General features: G+C 46.7%; 1 protein-coding gene and 1 long non-coding RNA gene across 3 annotated transcripts in view; both read right to left on the minus strand.

Annotated features, from left to right (window-relative positions):
* Nucleotides 1–2,812: 2,812 nt before the first annotated feature.
* Nucleotides 2,813–21,870, minus strand: part of LOC129209288 (BEN domain-containing protein 5) — a 952,643-nt gene continuing 933,585 nt past the window's right edge. For both annotated transcript variants that reach the window (XM_054833489.1, XM_054833488.1), the window contains exons 12-13: nt 18,279–18,375; nt 2,813–5,465 (exon numbers count right to left, since the gene is read on the minus strand). In XM_054833489.1, the coding sequence (XP_054689464.1) occupies nt 5,342–5,465; nt 18,279–18,375 (221 nt within the window). In that variant the 3' untranslated portion in view covers nt 2,813–5,341. The remainder of the gene's footprint in view (nt 5,466–18,278; nt 18,376–21,870) is intronic.
* Nucleotides 18,762–21,870, minus strand: part of LOC129209290 (uncharacterized) — a 58,352-nt gene continuing 55,243 nt past the window's right edge. The window contains exons 3-4 of the long non-coding RNA XR_008578044.1: nt 18,964–19,134; nt 18,762–18,876 (exon numbers count right to left, since the gene is read on the minus strand). This is a non-coding gene — a long non-coding RNA (uncharacterized LOC129209290). The remainder of the gene's footprint in view (nt 18,877–18,963; nt 19,135–21,870) is intronic.

Consider the following 21,870-nt stretch of genomic DNA (forward strand, 5'->3'; position numbering starts at 1 on the left):
GGGAAGAACATGAGTAATGAGAGGTGCTCCTCCATGCCCAGGCAGAACCACAGAAGGATCTATCGTATCTGATCTGAAACCCCCTCTCAAGCACCACAAATGTGCAGCCCGTAGCACACTTACCTCCAGAAAACAGATGAGATGATGGTTGGTCAGCTCTGCCGGGTCTGGAGCGCGTGGCTCCAGGAAGCCTGGCTCTTCCCAGCCTGGAGGTGACCTGGCTGCATTTACAGGGCGATACTGAGGCGGTCAGCAGGCTGCGGGCCATCCTGCCCCTCTGAACGGTGCGTGCGGGACACGCTGACTTACACGGACAGACTGCTCCTGGCCGCGGCTGCAGCAGCTGCATTGGTACACATCTCCCCTGTAGCCCTGGGCTTGCAGCGACCCAGCGAAGTTGCTCTCTGCTGTTAAACCGTGGCTATGGACCACTGAATGCTGGTACTAAAGCAGAGGGAAAACCGTAATCAACTCTTGCAAAGCGCTTTGAAATCTTTTTCTGCACAGGGACGGAGACACTTTGAGGGGACAGAAATCAGCTCCTTTGCAAGCCATGTCAAATGTTTTTAGCAACCTCCCGTACAAAGGGAAAGGCAGTGAGCTCTGCTTATGAATCGTTGCCATCCAGCACCGTGCCTCAGGCTGCCGAGGAGATTGGTTTAACTTATTTTATATGAAAAGAGATAGACGCAAACACACACATATATATATATAAAGCACACACACGTATAATCTAGGAGGCAAAGAGAGAATCTGTATCTGCATTTGCAATATCTTCCTGCACCAGGTGAGGAAAGCATCTTTTTTTCCTTTTAACCGGGTGCTGTACATACATTGTTTCCTTGCAGTCTATCTTTAGGTTATAGCAGTTCACAAGGTTTTTTCAGCAGATGTGTTATTCAATTACTTCAGGGCTTTTCCATTTGTAATATTATGAAGCAATGATAGCCAGCAGACTTCACCTGTCTTTTAGAGATAGCCAGCCTGGTAATTTTAACTCTGCCCATTTTATCCACACCAGTAAATCTCATAACATGGTTATAGAGAGATTCCAATTTTTGTAGAACCTTCTCCTGGGAATTCCTGTATACAATATTGCCATAGTCTGTAATGGACATAACCTGTGATTGGATTAATGTTTCCCTAGTGAAGAAGTCAAAGCATTTCATGTTCCTATAACTGGTTTGCAGGTCTGCGGTAAAGGTCTTTGGTGTGGCAGAGAAAATAATTGCAAACGCAGCCCCAATCAGAATATATAATCCCCTCACAGCGAGGGTCCAATTCAGCACAGTTAGACTGCCTGCGCAGGGGTTTGTAGCAGGATTTTCTTGTCAGGAGAGCAGAATGCACAGAAAACAAGTTAATTTTGTCATCTTAATATTCATCACCCAGTCCTGTAACAAAGGGAGGTAAATGCGTTGCTACTGCTCCAAGGGAAGGCCCTCCAGCTCCCCGGGCAGCGAGTGGAAACAGGCAGGGCAATGCAACAGGGCACTGGTCTCCCCGCAAGAAGAGCCCTCCACTTGTGCTCAGATAAACACGTGCCTTTGTTCTTAAGGGTAAATGCAGTTCTGTCAAATTAGACGCCCAGTTTGGGACCCATATTGGCTTCTGAACCTTTCAAAATCCGTGGTGTTACCTTCCCTTGGACCTGACACAAGCGACTAGTGAAGAGTTACTTGCTGAATGTACAACGTGCATTACTTACGTCTGAGACACAGATCATCTTCTCCAGGAAGAAGAGGCTCACGGCAGGCCAGAAGTAGGCTCTGAATCAGGATCTGTCTACTCAGGTGGAGGAAGAGAACTTCAGTGCTCATATGGGAGGAAAGTGAACTAGAGACTGGGAGCGAAAGGTCTCCTATTTTCAGCTCCTGTGATAGTCTCCCCAAGCATTTGTGAAACGGTGTGTGCACATCAGGCACACTCTGCCACACCAAAGTGTAAGCTCTCATCACACAAGCCGGCAAAGAGCCTGCAGTGGAAGGCTCAGGCTCCCATCCCCAGCTGGTCAGGGAGAGCTTTCAAGAAACACTGTTCATTGGTGAACCCTGAAAGCAGAGGTGGGTCTCTGAAGAAAGCACTATGGAGTCAACTCTGCCTATAGGGTTCAGAGGAGATGTAATCGGGATCTCAGGGTGGAAAAAATGGGTAGGGGCAGCTGTGGCTGTGAGTGGACCAGAAGGTGCCAGAGACAAAGCGAGACAGGAGTGAAATGGGAGGCAAGAGCAAAGAGTTAGAGCATGACGTGCTGGAACAAGGATGGGGAGGATGGGCTGCAGAACAGGCATGCTGCCCAACTGAGGAGCAAGTCAGATGCTCTTGGCAAAAAACCTTATGTTTGGATGTTATGGTGTTGCTAGGCAGGTGGAGAGGATGGGAAGAAGGTTACCAGCATGGGAGTTGACAAATGGGGTGTCATCATTTCCCATATGGGTAACTGTCTCCAATCTGTCCTTTCTATCCAACTGAAAGCTTGGGATGTCTCAGCAGAAAGGAAGCATCTCTGGCAGAGATGAGCATTCTACATTAGGTTTATATGAAGACCCAGAAATTGCAGGCTGTGGGGCAGATATGGGTGACAGGAGACAAGTAAGAAGCAGAGATAGTGATTTCCAGGAAGATCCAATTTTTAAATCTGAACTAAAAGACTAACTTTTACAAGTCAGATAGCAGGAACCTCTGACAACCGATAGCAGGGCAGCACAAGGGCTTCCCAGAACCCACTTCTCCATGTCTTGGTTTTGAAGTGACTCTGGGGGCCTGAGGAGAAAAAAATGAAAATGAAACAACACACTTATTCCACAGTTGCTTTTATCACTTTATTCACATTTCTAGCGTAGACTCTATAGCAGCTAAGCAAATACCTGAAACTCTCTCATATATATATATATGCATATATAGAATCATTCAAAAAGAAATAACAAGGAATTCTGCAAGTGTTTTTCCAATGAATACGCAGAAGGAACATTATCACCCCAGTAAACCAACTTTGAAAGTCTTCCACTAAAACCCTATAAAACCCAACGATAGTCATAAATTAGCACTAGATTAATTCAAAGGAGAACTTATCCCTCCTCTGCGTACCTTCTAATCCATATCTCCAAGAGGTCATTTTAATTATCACACTGTCACTGCTATTCATTACTCTGCTTTTGGAGACAGAGAGCCAGCACTGTGCCTTTTGGATGCCTTGGAATTCATCATATGAAGGCATTTTATTCTCCCTAAAAACGTGCACAGTTTAACCCCCCTCACCTTGAAACACTGACAATATCAGGTTTTCGTGGTGTTTTAAATCATTTGCCTTACAGTGGGATTTCTCTTTCTCGTTTTCAACCAAGTTCCCCTTATCAGAGAGAAACTAACTAATGAAAGCCCAGCTAACAGGTTGTTAATGCAGACACAATAAGCTCAAGTTTTGTCAGATCCTGAGTAGCTTGCCCTTTTTCAGGGGCATGCAAAGCCAAATTTTTGTCCTGACTTGTACCTGCTCATTCTTTCTGGCTGCAGTAATGCTAAGTGTATGGAAACCATGTGCCAGTGGCTCCCAGGAGGTCTGTTATGATGGGGCTCCAGAAGTGCGTGTGAGGTCCTCAGACACAGAACGCAACCTCAGCCTCGCCCCTGCTTGCTTGTGTTTACTTGTATGGAAAAGAGCTCAAGGACCTTACACAGAACTCCTTTCTCTCCATCGAGATACAGATATGGGAACTGTATTCAAAGACAGATGAGCACACATAAGGGCCTTCTAGCTTCCTGGCTGCATAAATGCAACCCAAGCTGCTTTCAGTTCTTCCTAGGATCACATCTTGGTTCAGTGTTGGTCACGCTAGGGCCTTGCAGCCAGGTCTCCATTGCTGAAGAATCAGGTAGTATTTTCACAAGGGACAGTAAATTCATGTTACCCAGAAGGTCTATTTTAGGCTATAATTCTCAGGTTTTCTCATACCTTTTCATTTATCCCCAGGATGTGGTATTCTCACATGTAGGCCAGTGCAAGGCCCAAACTGAGTCTGACTCTGTTCCTAGATCATGGTGCTCAAGTCCTGGGGAAGAGGAAAGGAGCAACCAATGCAGTTCTTTTACTAGAGAACAACTTCTTCAGGGCCATGTCACACCAAGAGGAGCTCATTCAGTCTTGTTTCACATGTCTTTGTTCACCCCCAGTCTGGTTCATCCTTCCCCTCTCTATCCACTGGGTCTTGGCACCTTCTGTCCTCCAAGCCACCATTGCAGCCCAACTCCTAGCAGAAGACAGTAAAGAGAAGCTACTTCTCGAGTCTTCTGATGGCTTGGCAAGAGACACTTCTAAGTGTCCCTTTCCATCCCATGGGAGACCCTCAGACTTCCCTCAGGGTCACCTCTCCAGTTTGAGAACCACTGGCCTCACACTTCAAATCCACATCACTGGCAGATGTTTCAGTTAGTCACACAAGACAGGAGATAAGACTGCCTAGTGATGCTGGCTTTGAGCAGAGGTTTCACATGCTCTCCATGTAATGGGAAGATGGTGAAGTTTTACCTGGGATTTCTTACAGCAGTGTCACAACGCTGTGTGTTCATCCCCTTCAGCACTACTCCCAGCTCACACAGCCTCACTGTACATCTGTTGGGAAGTCCTGTCTTTCTAGACCCCAACCAGTTTGTACTGGAGGACCATGGTTTCCGCCTCTTAGACAGGTCTTGCCATGAGTTTCATGCCTGCAGCCTGACAGTAGCATTTCTCATAAGACCCCTTTCCTCAAATGATGTGATAGAAGAGCAAAAAACCTAACCATGCAGCGGATGATAAACGGCACACTGAGGAGCGCCTGCCTGACTCCCAGAAGCTATTTGTCAGGCTCTCTTAATGCAAGCTAACAGGGCTAGCACATGCAATTGGCATAAGAGCTTCTGAGCCTGACACTAAAAGGGGAGACATCACATGGTGCAGCAGGGGAGCCAGGACTCCCTCATTAGCTCATGGTATGGATTACCCCTTTAAAGAGAGAGAGCAAGGCTGGTAGAGGAAGGGGAGGCTTTCTCATTTTAACAAATAGCTTTTCATCCACCGCAAATGATTTCTGTAAATCTATCGGGTCACTCTTTTTTTCCCAGAGATGAGACAAAAAAAAAAAAAAGAAGAAAAAAAAAAAGCCCTGAAATTGATTTACCATCTATAAATAAAAAAAGAATCAATAGTAAAATTTCTAGCTAATTTCCCTCTCCCTCTTTCTTCCTTGGACTATTTATTATCTTAGAAATACTTGTCTGGGAAAAAAAGAGAAACATCTTCAGTTCCAGACCCAGACACGCTCCTCCGCCTCGCCCTGCAGACCAGCCCTCTTCTCCTCTCCTCTCATCGCGTGGAGAGAGACTGGTCCTTCAGATGCGCCTGGCTCCTCTTCGCTGGCTTGCCGCCAGCATGGCTGTTCCCTTGGCCCCGCTGGGTAGTGCATTTAAAAAGCGGCAGTTTTTCTTTCCTGCCAAAGGAAGAGAGAGAGAGGGGACAGGTATTGTAAAGTGCTGCGGTGTTTCAGCAGCAGGTAAGCTGTGTGTGGGATGAGCTCCGAGGAGAAGCCATGTGTAAAGTCTCACTGTGAAGTGCATCTGCAAGGAAGGCTTTGGCAGCTCGAGACAAATTAGAGGTGGTTAAAGACCAGCTGGTCCCATCCTCCTCTGGCCAGAGCAGGGTTAGTCCTTCCAGGAGACTTCAAGGGCTTTGCGCTAGCTCTGAGCTCTCCAGGAGAAGGGCCCCACTGCTTCTCTTTGGGCTAACACACTTACCACTGTTTTCTGCTCACTGCAGCCCCCACGCACCTGGAACTTTTCACTTCATTTCTGCTCATTAACAGAATATTTCCTTCTGGGCCATATACCATTCACAGGACAGCTGGGTTTGTGGGGCTGCTTACCAATGGGTCACCCCCCTGCCAGGGGTGTTCACAGCTGGGGCCAGACTCTTTAGTGGCAGACTCCCACTGCGTGGCCTGGGAGCACCCATCGCCCGACACATGATGCCAGCGCTTCCAGCATCCAGACCAGCGCCTTCAAGGAGCCTGATGTGATACTGCTATTTTACCATGCCTATTAATGCCAGTTACCTAACGGTCACGCAAGGCTTTAGTTGTCACTGTAGTTTGGAGTGTGGCATTTTCATCACAGTTTTTGGGCTACAGTCCTCGTAGAGCACTGGGAGTTTAACTACTGACCTCCAAAGGAGCAGAGTTATACACTAAACGCAAAGTACTTTTGCAGTGATGCCCCAGGAGTTCACGGGCTCAGAACTGAGCTCATCACAGCTCAGCACTGCAGAAAGAGCTCCTCGGCTTCCTGCAGCTTGTCCGGGGGAACAGACCTACTTTGCAAGGCTTCAGTTCCTGATAAGTCTCACTACTTCTTTCCCAAACAAGGTGCTGCTGGGTGCGTGTTCACAGCGTGCACAATGGATGTTTGCTACTTTAAGGAAAAGTAAATCTCTATCCTTTATTAATCAGTTAATTCTGTAACATTTCTCTTCTATTTACTTATAGAGCCTCTTTGCTTAAAGGCCTTAATTAAAATCCCCCAGGAGACTGGCCCAGCACCCAGCCATCCCGGAGCGGGGAGCTTCGCCTCACAGCGCCCAACCAGCACTGGTGGGTCACACTGGAACTGCGAAGGTGCCTCTGAGCCCAGGCTCAAAGCTGACCAGGAGCCAGAGGAACTGGCTTTTGGCTGCCCACTGGCAGCCAAGGCAGCCCTACAACCCTGCCTGCGGACTGCCGGTGGAGAGTGGGGTCCCTCTGCACTCACCCCAAGTGGCACCAGGTCTGAGCAGCCATCATCATCCCCTGCGTGTACCAAGCTCCAACCCTGTAGTGATGTATCTCCCACTTGGTAGAGCGTGAATTACCTCCCCAACCAACCTGGCTGTGCTATAGCTGTAAAAGCAGATATAACTTCTGATGGCTTCTTCGTAAGCAACACCTGACTATCCGTTCCCATCCCCAGGAAGGAAATCAAACCGTGCTGTCAGCCTTGCCCCAGCCAAGGGGCTCCAATGTCAGCCCACTCAGACAGCTCCTGCCCCCCCACTACCCGCCATGCCCTGCTGATTTTGTTCATTTGCCCCCACTGCTACGGCAGGACGCAGATGGAGAGGGTCCTCTACTTGCGCCTGATCTACTTGTTAAGCACTCAGTCTGCTCCCTCTAACGCCGGTTATCTGTATTTGCTACGGCAGCCGGAGACCCCAGCCAAGCTGGTGTTGGCGCTGTACCAGTCCATACCAAGACCTGAACGCTGGGAAGAAGAGGACCTATCTGTTCATATAGCCATGTCACTGAAAGTGAAGGGACTTCCTAAAGCCCATGCAGGAGACTTGGGGAGAACTGAAAGGAAGAGAGCTGAGATGGAAACCCATGTTTCCTGATCCCTCCATCCTGACTCACCCCTGAGGAAATGGGCCCCTCTAAACTTGCCTGCCATAGCAACACAGAGAAACCTGCCTTCCCCACCACGCAGGTCTGTGTTTGCTGCTGCTTCTCCTTTTATTTGCAGAAGGAGGTTTCAAAATACATTTTAAAAGAATTGAAATAATATAGGGGCTGATGGGGCACAGGGCTTAGAGGGCTCTGCCTCCACCAGGCCTCCTCTCCCCACTGCCGTCACAGCTGCCACCAGTTCAGCATCTTCTGCTCTCCACAGTTGAATCACCAACCTAAGGCACAGTGGTATTTTGAAGAGAAACACTGAGACACAAATAAATAAATTAGGACCCTGGGAGGGAGACCCAAGAGGCACACTGAAGTGAGAACAAGCGGTTTCTCTCATTCAGCGTATAATTACATTGACATGTTCCTAGACAACACTGGAGACCCAAACACAGCAGCAGCTGTGGACCAAATGGAGGATCACGCAAAACCTAGGAAAGCCAGCCAGTCAATCCATCCCCTGCCCTGGGGCGGCATCAGCACTGTCCGTGTCACTGCTGACAGCCTTTCTGCCCGCTCCCGGGGACGGGGCCAGCGCCGGATGGGCAGGCAGGGCTCAGCTCCTGGCCACGCTCAGCTGGCTCTCCCCGACAGACACCCATTTCTCTGCGCCCGCTCGGCCAGTGCACTAGAGCAGCACCGCTGAACATCGTTCCCATACTCCTCTCTGCAACTGCAGGAAACAATGTAATATGAAACATGCAAAGAAGATAAAAGTGGATCTTAAACTTCCTTTTTAATGATTTGGGTAACACAGAAAAAGGAAATCCTGGTTAACCAACAGCACTTACAGGTGGGATTTGACTTTTAGACGCTAGCCTTTTTTAGCAGCCATGCAGGCATCCACTGAACTGAAGCATTATGAGTACCAACAACTCGGTTCACATCAAGTACTTGTGACAAAGTGATTTTTTGGACGTACAGCAAATTGACAGACAGTCATGATCAAATCACAACACTGCTGCATGCTCATCGCACGTACAACAGTTAATCTTGCAGCCATGCAAACTGTTTTGCAAATTGAAATCTCAGAGGCATAGCAATTACAATACCAAATTTATACCACATCTCTCAGTCAACTAATTGTACATCCAAAAAATCACCACTTGAATAATCTGAATACATTCACCTTTACAGCTAAAAAAAAAAACCCCACTACATGCTTGATCTCAACACAATTTTGAGTTACAGAACCCCATGGGAAAGAAAATGCCAACCTCTGATTTCAACAGCAAAATTGCTTCTATCTAAATACAGCAAATGCATAATTCACATTGAGGTCTAACATGTCAGTGTTTCCAGCAGTGCTCTTTTTCACATCTGCAAAATGAGGATATTCCTATTGCTTCCTTGCAGCACTCTCAGTCCGTCTGCGGGAAGACAAGCCCTATATACATCTACGCCAAATGTAATGTACATATTCACATCTGAAACAAATGTATCTGGAGTTCTAGTTGTTAGGAAACTTTAAACGTTAAAGGTCTTTAAATGAATTAGCAGGGTCAAAACCCAGGCTAATGTTTTAGATGAGCTGAGCTTTACGAAGCCATTGCCGTAAGCATGGTTGTGCCACTGTGGCATTTTGAGCTCTTTCACAGACACATTTCTTGACTTCTGTTTCCATCCGTTAGAGCATGTTGAGGTGGAGAGCAATAGATTTGAATTAGTGACTTTGCAGCTAGCATATTAAAGAGGGCCAAAATAGATGGGAATTATGTGCTTAAACTGCAAAGGGAAGAAAAAACGAAGTTATCAAAGCCATGTGAGCGGGATCAAAAATGAATCATCAAAGCTGGAAAATGGCTAACCTCTGATCCCTGAAACCAAGAAATCTGGCTGCTGTCATGTATCTGCTGATCTAATTTTTTTTTTTTTTTACACTTTCCCCTCCATACAGAGGAGACGCGTTTCCATTGCAACTACACAATCAATGCCTGATTACTTCAAATGCTTCACTCTCAGGGATGCACAATTAACCAGGCCCATATTTGACACTGCAAGGGGAGCGCAGTATTTTCTGGGAATGTCTGACAAGTTTCAAATGTAAAAAACACAAATCAAATGGACCAGCAGATAATGACAGCCAGTGCCCTGGCAGTTAGATAATGTGCATGCTCCAAAGCGAGGCCAATTAGAAGCAATAAAAACAAATTTGAAATGTTACAGCAAAGATCAGAAATCCTCAACCATTACTGCAGGGTTGAGGTTTTTTTCCCCCCCAAGCGGTCACCGGTGCCTATATCCAGAAAGTGAGCACAAATTCATGCTTGCCAAACGACCACCCACCTCTTACAGCAGACTATGACTTCTAGGCTCTAGGAGTCCCACTAACTTGCTGCATGGAGAATCCCAGCACTATCTGGCAATCTTGCCAGGTCCATACCCTGTGGCTCTACCCTCCTGAGTGCAGGGGCTGGTCCATGCTGCTCACAGAGAAGGCATCATGTTGGAGCCAGCTCCCCAGGGCAGTTGGCAGATGTCTCTCCCTCTGCCACAGAAGGGATCCTGCTACTTGTGGTCCATCCCTCGGTTCCTGCCCTCCTTCCCCAGCTCACTGCAGCAAGGCACACCTGCTTCACCAAGGAGACAGTGCACGGAGGCAGGAATAATTAGCTTGCAACTGGAACCACATTATCACACAAGAGAAAGAGAAGTAGTCACAATTACAAGCAAAGCACGTGGCTCATACCCCAGTTATCATTGTGTATCTTTACTGACACTGGAGCAGGAAGCTGCGGAGAGCATGGGAATAGGTTTTGTCTTGTTACCCATCCTCCTATTTCCAGCAGGAGGATAATGGGTTGCACTTACCTGATGAGGTGCTAGCAGAAAATGACTGTCTCTTGAGCTCGTTCAAGTTAGCAATGTGATATTGGGATTAACGTGCTACGTACATCAGACATTACCCATGTCAACCACCCTACACACAGCAGCTGTCTCTGCTCTCAGAGCAGAGTGCTCTGTCCTGCTCTTTAGAAATACAGGGAGAGTCCAGAGAGGGGTGAGGCATGAAATAACACAGATGCTGTAAATCTGCTTACTGAGCCCTGGCTTCCTCAGAGCAACACGCCCAAGGCAGGAAAAGGAAAGCAGGTGGGTATCTCCAGGCATATCTGTGTGAGGATGCCTGAGAGAGCTAATCCAAATACATTTAGGGTGTAAATGTAAAGCTGATTAGAGAAACTATGGTAAGCTCCTATGTGGATATGCTCCTTCAGAGTTAAAGTAGCCATAATTCAATTTACTCATTTAGCTCATTTCCAAAAGTAAATTAAGGTAGAGTAAATTAAATTAAATCAGCTGACAGCACCTTCATTTTGAAAGGGATTGTTAACATGGACCCAATCTACTTCATACAGTAATGCAGATTATTTTCTCCTGCTGGGCCACCCGTCAGGCACACTGGCTCCCTGGGTTAGTCCTGAAGTATTTTTACACGCACTCTGTTCAGGGGTTGTCTGAAAGCAGGACCGAGCTGGAGGCGTATTTGGCTGTTTGCATGTGCTTTAGTGTGTGCGTGCTTAAATCCAGGGTAAAATCCTTCCAGCCGGCATTCTGGTTCCCAAACGCTTGACGAGGTGATTGTTGTAATGTGGTATTTTGGTGAGGCCTCTGCTGGGAGCTGGCCAAGCACTGCAAATCTCCCCAAACTCTGCAAATGGATCCTTTTCATTGAACCCACGCAAATGTGTCACCACTTTAAACCTGAAAGGTTTTCTTTAACGACAGGTACAATATCAAGAATTGCATAAAATGTGCAGACATGTGTGGGAGTGAGCTGACAGATTATAATTACCAATAGAGAAGGGGGAAAAAACAAAAATTAATTTTTCAGGCAAAACATATAATTTGTCTTTAAACCATAGTAGTGCTCCTATTACTAATGCAATTTACAGCCCTGGAAATCAAACTGAAGTTGTTTTGACTCCCCAGCAGTTTGTTGTTTGTTTGTTTTTTAATTTTCCTTGTAAAGGAGTACTGGCCAATGTGGGAGGATAAAGCAAGGGGTTTTTTTAGACACTCGTATGAGCTTTGCAGTTTCAACAGGCAGGGAGCCAGGTAAGACAGGCTGCGGGCTCCGGCTGCGAGGTGGCGTTTCTGTGCTAGCTGGTAGCATCGTGCACCACTGCAGCCCTGACCGACCCTGCCATAAGGAAGACTTTTAAATACAGTCTGGTCCCACTTGTCCCTACAAAAGTGACACAGCTATAGGGCACCCGTGGACCAGGTCCTGGTGAGATCCCTGAGACAGGCTGCAATCCTCCCTCCAAGGGAGCCGGGATGGCGATGGAGAGTTTTGCAGCTGGCTCTTTTTTTCTAACCTCATTTAATTTCTTCCTTTCTCTATGACCTGTAAGTGGGTTTGCTGACCTTTCTCTGGAGCAGCACTGGAGGAAGGGGAACAAACCATTTACTTTGCTGTGTCCGCACAATTCAAGAGGCATTGGCAGTAGCGTTTATGATACCGGCACCATTTTGGTGCTTTGGCATTTTCAGGGAGTCTCTTCAACCCCTCAGGGCTGTAGAAGGGTGAGCTGCTGATGTTACAAGTATCCCGGGGAGGTGAAGAGCCTGCATGTATCCTCTGTGGGCAAGGGGGATGGCCAGACCTTCAAATGTCCTCAAAATTGCTCTGGGAAACTTCTCCTTGAAGACCCAAGTCAGTTTTATTTTGCAATAATTAAAAAAAATATAAAAAATATGGAGACACTGAACTTGGTCGTAGTAGCAGTGGTAGCCTCTCAGTGTGGCTGAAACGTGCAGCTGAAATCTGAGCTGCCTCCTTGCCCATGTCGGAGAACATGTAGATGTTTGGCCTGCACAGACATTTCATTCAAACCAGTTTGCTAACTGGGCTATATTTTCCTACAGTAAGAAAATGTAGCATGCCCTGTCACCACAGCCCAAGGAGTGAATGGCTCAAAGATGCCCAGCAAGATCTCCTTCCATGGGAGAGAAGTCCTGAGAAGAAAAGGAAAGGTGCCAGATTTTCTGTTCTCTCGCTTTCATAGTGTTGCAGTGCTACTGTGCCCTGGAAGCTGTGGAGTATTTCAGGTATCAGTTGCACTGAGATCAAATATGGTCTAAAGTATTGTTGCCCTAACAAAATTCATAACTCTTGCTAGGACATCCACTTTTTATTTTTTTCTGTTTGTTAGACTCTGCTGTCCTCTTCACCACTGAAAATGGTGGGGGAAAAGATGACAAGACAGTGATTTAAGTTTGGGAGAAGTGAGCTGGGGATGGCAGCACACAGACCCCCTAGAGAATGACAAGAAGCAGCCATCTACATAAAGCAGACAGGTGGCTTCACTCCCAGCTCGCTTCACTCCCAGCTGTCATCTCAGTCATGACCAGGTCAAAGAAAGCACTACCAACTGTAGGTAAAACCTCAAAAATCCTGAAGGCAGATCTTAAAATTGTAGAGAAGAGTTTTTCTGAAAGACAGCAAGAGGCGGACCAGGAAGAACATCCCAGACCCAGTGGGACAGAAGGACCCACACACAGCACGTGCCAGAAAGCAGCAAATCCCTGTGATGGCATCAGTGTGAGCCTGTAAGACCACACAACCTCTGGACACAGCTCTTTAGTGTCAAGATGGGGCTCAAATCTTGAAAGACTGAGTTGTCCTGGCAGAAGTGCCTCCCATCACTGTGCCCATACACAGGAAGATGTTCCCCAGCTCCAGTCAGCATGATGCAGATGATGGTGCCCATCGCCTCTGAGGATGACGGGACAGTCCTGTGGGCCTATCCAGCCCATTGGATACGCAGCTGTGAACTCATACATCATCATTAAGGCTGCAAAGTCAAGCAGCAAAAGGAGGAATTGCCAGAATAAAGGCTGTCAGAGCAATTTTAATTCAACCTCCTGGCGGATATGCCTTCTGATGCGGTCTTTAATTACCTCATCACAGCCTACTTTTTCTTCAGCAAGACTGCTTTTTCATTCAGGGCACAATGGACAGACAGCAATTAATGAAGGGCCAGTCAATATTTTGTTCTGTCCTTTTTTTGTGCCGTGTGTGGCCCCAGGCATTATTTGCTGCATGCCATCAAATCCCTGCTCTAAGAATTATTCATCTTCTTCTGGACTTTTCTCTCACGGGTACCAGTGCAGCAACTGAGAGCATCCCACACAGGAAGGAATTTCTCTTCCAACACCCCTGTGAGCAGAGAGCCTGGGTTTTACCTACAGGAAAATGTGGTGCAGACATGAGCTGCAGAATGCTCCACTAGCGAGGACCAGGTGGCATTTTTCAGGGTACCCACACTGTGTGTGTTCAAAGCCCAGCTTCCCTAACCTCAGCCAGAGCTGCAAGCACTCAGCACTTCTATAATTTGAACTCCAGTGTGTCCAGAAAACAAGAAACATGGAACTAGTGGCTCTCAGAGAAAAAAAAAAGTCAGTGATTAAAGAGGCAAGAGCTCCTCCGCTGATGCTGCGCTGGAGCAGGGCTCTGCTGCGCAGTCAATGAGCCAGGAGTGAAAGACCAGAGCAGCACTGGTGTGGGCAAAGGGGTGGACTTAAGGCAGTGCAAGGTGACTGGCATTTGCAAGTTTTTCAGCAAAAATCCTGTTTTCCTGCCTTAACCAGTCTCTGTAAGAGCTGTACTCTGCTTTCTCTTAATCCCTTACAAATTTTTCGCCTTTTACCAAAGATTTCAGCAGAGGACGTTTCTCACTTTCAACCCAAGCAATCTTAACCTTTCATCTGGCATAAGTAAAAAGAGGCAAGGGCAGGACAGAGGCAGTAAGAGGAAAAGCTCTCTGTGGCACTGGTGGCGTCAAAGGGAGCCCCACTCAAATGCTTTCCAGTGAGTGCAGCGGGAGCAGAATTTGCTGGTCACCAAGCAGCTTAAAAAAGGACAGTAACGAGAGGAGAGGAAGGGCACGAACCTTTATTGCCACCTGACAGCCCATTTCTGCGCTGCGCTCTCCTGCTCTGTGCCCACTTAACCCAGCCCTAGAGAGACATCTTTGTTTCAGGGTGGACTTTCCTGCGCCTCTCTATAGCATGTCTAAGTGGCAGCGCTTTCTTCTCCAGCAGCTTCTGGAGGCAGCACAGAGGTCCCTTTGACTCCGTTAGAAATTCATAGGCCTACCAGCTTGTTCACGCCAGAAAACGTCCAGCATTTTCAGTAAGGCTTTTAATTCATTAGCTCACATAGGAAAATATTCTAACCTTCCTGCCCTCCTCAGCTCAGTCATTGATGCTTTCCTATTTTGCCACAGACACATCACCTTCAGAAAAATAATTGCTTAACATGCTGATAACTACAGACATTATCATAGAATCATAGAATGGCCTGGGACCTTAACGATCATCTAGTTCCAACCCCTCTGCCATGGGCAGGGACACCCTCCACTAGACCAGGTTGCCCAAAGCCCCATCCAACCTGGCATTAAACACTTCCAGGGATGGGGCATCCACAGCTTCTCTGGGCAACCCGTGCCAGTGCCTCACCACCCTCACAGTGAAGAATTTCTTCCCAATATCTAATCTAAATCTACCCTCCTTCAGTTTAAGGCCATTACCCCTTGTCCTGTCACTCCATGCCCTTGTAAACAGTCCCTCTCCAGCTTTCCTGTAGCTGTCCTCCATGTTGGGAGGGAACAGGATTGCCCAGTGCAGAGTTGGGTGCGCCGAAGCTCACCCCAACCTTTCAGAGACCACCACCACAACGATGCGTTCAACATTAATTTCTAGCAACCAGCCACACAGGGACAAAACATAGCACTCCTACTGCTCCCCGTGGCAGGCTCAGCAAATATGTGAGGGCTCCAGCTCTAACCTAACTTTCATGGTGGCCTCTTGGGAAGTCAGTGGAGCCTGACTCCTTGGGAGGGTGGTGGGCACAGTTCCACAGCAAGGAACCGAAGGCCCCATCTACAGGTCACACTTGTCCCAGGGGCTTCTGTAGACAAGGGCAGGTGGAATTTAACCACAGGTCCAACCAACCAGTTGGATTCACTTACAGGCATATAGACACCTTACACAGGTACAGCTATTCCTCTTTCCCTCTTGGGATAAGCTGCACAAGCATACGGGACAGCAGAGGTAACCCAGCCCCAGCCTCAGTCTTGGTTCTGTAACGAGAGCTGTTGCATTGGTTCTTGCCTCTCGCTTCGCGTGACCGTAATTCAGTTCCCACTGAACCGCCCACATTGCCTGTGCTCTAGGATGGCTGTTGTCAGAGACAGCCTGACTGTGTGGCCTAAACTCTGGAAAGGTGCCCGAATTTGGGTACCAGCCATATTTCGGACTCTCAGGACCGTCTCTCCCTTTCTGTGCCTTAATTTCCTTCTCTGCAACATGGTGATACCAACATAAACATTTTCTTCTTTAAGATCTTTCAGTCGGATGTGCTCTGGAAGTGTTGCAGGTTGTTGTTATTTCCAGGGCTATCATTATAACACATTTTGGCTGCACTAATTCCCTCAAACAGAAATCGTTTTGCCTGTAGTAGGCTGGGACAAAGCAGCCAATTAGTTGTCCCTTACACGTTTATTAACTCTGCAGCTTTCTTTCAATGGAATCTGGTAATGCTTTAATATATTTTCATAAACTGTGGGCACAACATGTCCTGTTTCAAGCTAATAACCGTGCCATATAATTAGTCCTGATTACACAGATATTTAGTATCATTTTACATATTCCAATCCTTTCCTAATGCCACTGCCTAGCCAAGGCATATTTAAAGCCACAGCCCTTCTGTTTCCCAGCAGTTTGCAAGATTTTCTTTTGGACAAGTTTGCAGTTAACACGACAGCTTCAAAGAACAATTTCATTTCATTGATGTACATTTTATATATATATACCGGCTCTGATCAAATGTCAGGTGACAAAGCCCAGGATCCAAATAGAAGGCATTTGTCTACTTACAGGGAAAAGCTGGTATTTGAAAGCTGTCAGGAAATTAACAACATGAATCTTTAAAAATCTATTCCTTAAACTTCTGTTGGCTTTGGGCTGAACATTTACTGTATTTAGGATTTTACTGCAAGGTAGCACTCCCCAAACAAAAGATCCCTCACCCCATTAGACTCTGGCGGGGGGGGGAAATGAGAAAAATTTGCTCTGTGCAACCCGATTATAGATGTGTATCTTTCCCTGCTGGCGTGGCTGTCTCTATAGAGATGGACATGGATATTTGATGAGATTAAAATGCTTCAGTTACCACTGTCAGTGGTTCTTTAATTTAAAATGAAGAAAGCAAACAAACATTCCTTTTGATGAGGTAGCTGAATGATGCTACGGAAAAGCACTTTGCTGTCAGGTGGTAATTAGGTTCAGTAATAGTTGTGGGTTTTTAGCCTTGGAGGCTGTGGCCTCTGGGAGTCTGAGAGAAATGATACATTCAATTTCCGGAGGAGAGGAAGATGCTGGATGCTTTTCTCTGCTAACCCCGCAGGTCTCTGCAGATAAGAGCATTCAGAACTGCAGAGCTGACAATCCTCCTTGAGCCAGCCTAAACTGTTGTGTCAAGATCACGAACAGAGAAAGGGAGATGGACTCAAAGCAGGGCATTTAAACACCTAACGCAGTCAGGCTGGCTCTGACCACATATATAAGGAACTGCCAGAATGGCTGCACTGAGAGGATTTTTAAAGGCTGCAGAAGGAACTCCAGCAATTGCTCTATGGTCTGGGCTGATATTTGTAACATCCATCTTAAGCATCACTAGAAAATCTTCAGTAGGAAAGTGTTCCTTTGCAAACAAGCAACTGTTCCTGCTGGTACTTTTTTTAAGGGGGGAAAAAGTGGGGAGAAGAGGGGAGTGAATTTCCAGGCTCAGCTGCCTCCCTGCCAATTTGGAATTGGCTTTTCCGCTGCAAGATATAAATTATATTTGGTTGTGCTATTAAGAGTTGAAACCCAAATTGAAACATTCCAGTTGGCCCAAATGCATTGCATTGGAAATGTTGAGTTTGGAGAAATTATTGCTGTTTTCTCAGAACAGAGGCAAATTCTCAATATGGTGTTTCCCATGAAACAGGAGCTCTGGTTCCTGCTCTGCTCCCCTCCTCACATTACTACACAGCTTTGCCTGCTCAAAGAATGACACTTCTCAACCAATGGTTCAGTGGTATCTCCCCAGCTCCTCACACAAGCTAAGAGACACTGAAAGGACCCAGTTGCCAACACAAGACAGAGGGCCAGCAGCACTGCAGGGATTCAAGCTTGGGCATTTCAAACCCTCTGTTCCCACATTTGTGCATTGCTCACTAGTGCCTTACTTCATGTCCAAATAGTCTTCCTTTTGGAAAAACATCCACTGAACTGGTTGTAAAGCTGGAGTAAGGACTTATGGTGAGAGGGCATCCCCAGGTAAAGGGTCGCATTTGGACTGGCAGAAGAAACCTGCTGTCTGGCTGCCAGAAATGCGGCAAGTCCAAGGGGAAACGGAGAACCCTGCCTGTAGTACAGGCTTGCCAGTAATTTCCCGAAGCACTGAAAAAGTTTTCACTTCCAGAATTAAAACTTTTCAAAATAAAGTGGGTCTGATTCTCCTCTCACTCTCAGGAGATAAATGAAGGGTAAGTCCATTAAAGATACTGGTGTGAGATTGGTGTACAGCAGACAGAATTCAGGAAAGATATCGATATCTCCAAAATCCCCTGAATATTTTTTCAGACATAAACCAGGTATCTTTCCTGATCATAAACGCTTTATTTCCGAATGGAATTTCAATAAAATAAGCACAGTTAGACTAGCACGCTTATTATAAAGCCATAATGCAGTAGCACTGAAGTTTAGTCATGAAAGGTATTAAAAAAGGAGCTCTGCTAAAGCAAGAGAAATTGCTTTCTGACCTACCGAGTCTTAGGAGTAGGTGCTAGTGGTCTCTCCACCAAGGAGTTCAGCCTGTAGTAATCCAAGAATGTCCTGGCCACATTTCTTCCAAGCTTCATATCTGTGAGGTTTTAATTAAGGAGCATTTTTTGGAAATAATTTAAAATAATAATAATAAAAAGCAGAGTCTAAAGGTAAATTACTGGTATTTGATGCATGAGCAAGTTTTATATTAACCATCCCACAGTGCTCAGGCTTCAGACAAAATGACTTAAGCAAGCAGATAAAGTGGGGGTCATCTTGTTTGCTGCTTGTTTTCCAGGCAGATGCTGTATAAAACCACATACAGGAGGAAACAATCTCCCTTTCCCCCCCACGCCTGGTTGCAGAACCCTGTGGAGGTCATGAAGTAATACACTAGACTAAAGGGGCCTTCCAGTTTCCACGTTCAGGGAAAATAATTACCTACAAATGCTTGGATACAGGCAGTATTTCTGTGCTTGTATCCAGGAAACAAGGTCAACATGTCATGGTATGAACCAGCCAAGGACCAGTGTACAAACTCCAGGTTGGGATTAAAGGTGTAGCCCTCCAAACCTTTAGCACTGACCTCCATGCTGTCCTGGGAGAATATACTGTTCTTTAATTGTGTTGTATTCAGGACCTGAAATGGTGATTGTAGCACTGAACTGGAAGGACAGTAGATTACCTTAAGGAGATCAGCAGCAACTCCGGGGGCTCTTCTCTCCTCACTAGCCACGATTCCTCCTTCAGCTAACCCTGAGCCCAACAGCAGGCATCAGAGCTGCCACAGAGACCTCGCAGGCACCAGAACCAGACCTTCCTGAAGACTCATTTGCCTAAAAAGAACCTGAATAACCTGTGAACGCATTGAAAGATAATATCGTAGACAACATGTCCATGGGTTGAATCTCCTGCTCGTGTGAAATGTCAGCACTAAGTGTGCCTGTTACAGAGCAGCGCCAGCTTATCATCTACAGGGTGATGTCCAACTGGGAGAAATGCTGTCAACGCCATTATTCACAGCTGTATTACGCGGGCTGAGGACTCCTTTATTTACCTATTTTGAACTGATGCCTACCCACGCTACAATAACCATATACTTCTCCAGAGCACTACCCCAAATGGTCATCGTAATGGGCGTTTGAGTGCTGATGCAGCAGCTGAGGTGGGTACATAACCTGGGGAATCTAAATACACCTCTGCATCTGACATCCAGCAGTCCAGGAAAATAAAACGTTGCTGAATTGTTTTGTGTGCATGCGTGCATGTTCTGCTTTATCGATAGTTATCTGATGTTTCCATTAGAGGAAAATTCCAGAAATGCAGTGACCCAGGGGCTTCCAGCAGTGTCTGAGAAGACGCTATCTTCTAAATGAAGCTTTTATTATCCGCCCACTTACATTAGACACATCAAAACAAGTGAGCATGAGACATCAGGTTCAGGCATCACTGTGAGATCTCTGTTTACCATTTATTTATTTATTTATTTAAAGGGGAGGTCGAACTGATGTGACTTGGTCTTTAGCTCTAGTTCTGCAAAAAGCCAACCACCAGCTCTGCTAGCACTGCAGTCATGCCCAGTTCTAGTGGCTGAGGGTGACTCCTGACGCTGCTCTTCTCTCCAATGATCTGGTCCCACTTTTCCTGTTCCCACTGCTGTGCCTGGGGATGGTTATGTGGATCTATCCCTTCTTTTTCAGGGTCTATCCTGATACGCTCATTGGCGTCCTAATATCATATGTGCTGCGGGCGTCTCTATTCTTCTGCCCAACAGTACAGCACAGCCCAAACAGCTGGTGTTCACGGCTGTTATCTGCGTGGACAGGGATAGTTGGTTGTGTGAAACAGCACCGGCTGTTTCATGGCTGCTGCCGTGCCCAGGAAGCTCCCCTCCAGCCTGCCAGCACTGATGGATGAGACTAACCGTATGTGCATGAAAGTTCAGAAAGTTGGAGACAGCTTAAAGTTTATCCGTTGAGGGAGGGCAGCGTTGCTTTGAAAGGGCTTTGTGATTGTTACTGGAATTTGGGGATGGCCGGGGGTAGTTTGGTTTCTGCAGATGTGAACTCAAAGCAGCGGCAAAGGTTAAGAGTTCAAAGTAGTCTGAGAAAACGAGAAAGAAGGGGAGAGGGCTGTCAAACATTTAAGAGATTGAGAAGACTAACATGGCTTGATCTTGTAGTTTCTTTCATTTACTCAGCACTTTAAAGACATAAAGTGGTAATTGGACTCAATAAAGTCTCTAGGACATTTTATCAGTGCCAATCTCAGAAGGCTCCTCTGCCAGAAATGGCCCTGCTGCCCTTTTCTTTGTGTCTCTACTTTGCTTGTGTTTGCACAGTGGGAAACACCTGACCTGCTGTCCTGGGGGAAGAAGCCCTTGGATGAGAGTGGGTGCAGCCAAGGAAGTGGCTACACGAGCTCCTCTGTGGTCCCTTGCAACTCTGCCTTAACCCTGACCTGGGAGAATCCGGTTCTACTGCTGAACTTAGGTCTTAGGAACAGCTGTGTAAAGGTAAGGACAGTTAACCACTGGAATAACCCTCCTTAGCACATCTGGAAATCTCCAGACTAGAGGTCTTCAAGAACAGGTTAAACCCACAGCAGGCAAGAATGGTTTAGGTCTACCTGGTCCTGCATGAAGTTCGGAAGAGGAAGTATAGAAGTGCCCTTCACCAGAATTTTCTACAGTTCTTAACATGTAGAAAATCTCAACATGCAGCCCACACAGACCTCCTGTTTGCTAAGATTACCAGGAAAGGCAAAGGCATTTTGCAGAGCAGGGACACACGGGTAGACGGACACTGTGAAGAAACTGGAAATGCAAACCTGCGCCACGTGCAGCCACTGAAAAGTCACAAAATGGGAACAACTTGCAGTCAGCACTTCTGGAGAGAAACTCGAACCAGCATGGGATAAAAAATGTGCATGTTCTAATACAGTCTCTCAGGCCGTCCTACCCCCAACTGCTCTGCCGGCCGCCTCTGCAAAGGATGAGCAGTTTCTGTCCTGGAAATCAGGCACCTGATACATAAAAACAGAAACAGCAGTAACAGTTTCTCCTGGTGACTGCCTAGCCCAGGCAAGAAATGGCCTGACTCGCTCAGCAAGCGCAGGTGGCACACATATACAGAACTAATGGAGAAAAACAAATCAAAACAATAACATTTGCATTTATTTCAGGTGCACGGAAGACCCAGACTCCACTTTGGCCTACCATATATCACGAGCACATAAATAACTGCAACTACAACCAGACCCCACTTTTGCTGGGTGGTTGGTTTGTTTTTTAACCAGCTCCCTTTCTGCAGTCACACATGCTGTGCTTTTGCCCACAGGAACTCCCTAGCTAGCTTGAGCTGCACTTGATAGAAGGCCATTTCCCAGCTATTCCCATCACGGGAGCTCGGCTCACATGAGACAGTAGAAATCCATTTGGGAGAGTCACGATGGAAGCATCCGGGTGAATGTTCACCTTCATTAGCATCTGCAATTCCCTTTCCTCTCCCTTCCTCCTCCATAGACTCGCTCCTCCATGCTCCATATGTCTACCTGGAAGTGGAAACCAGCATGCCCAAAGCCCCTCCTGGAA

Source organism: Grus americana, chromosome 8 (genome assembly GCF_028858705.1).
Source record: "Grus americana isolate bGruAme1 chromosome 8, bGruAme1.mat, whole genome shotgun sequence".
Taxonomy (NCBI): Eukaryota; Metazoa; Chordata; class Aves; order Gruiformes; family Gruidae; genus Grus; species Grus americana.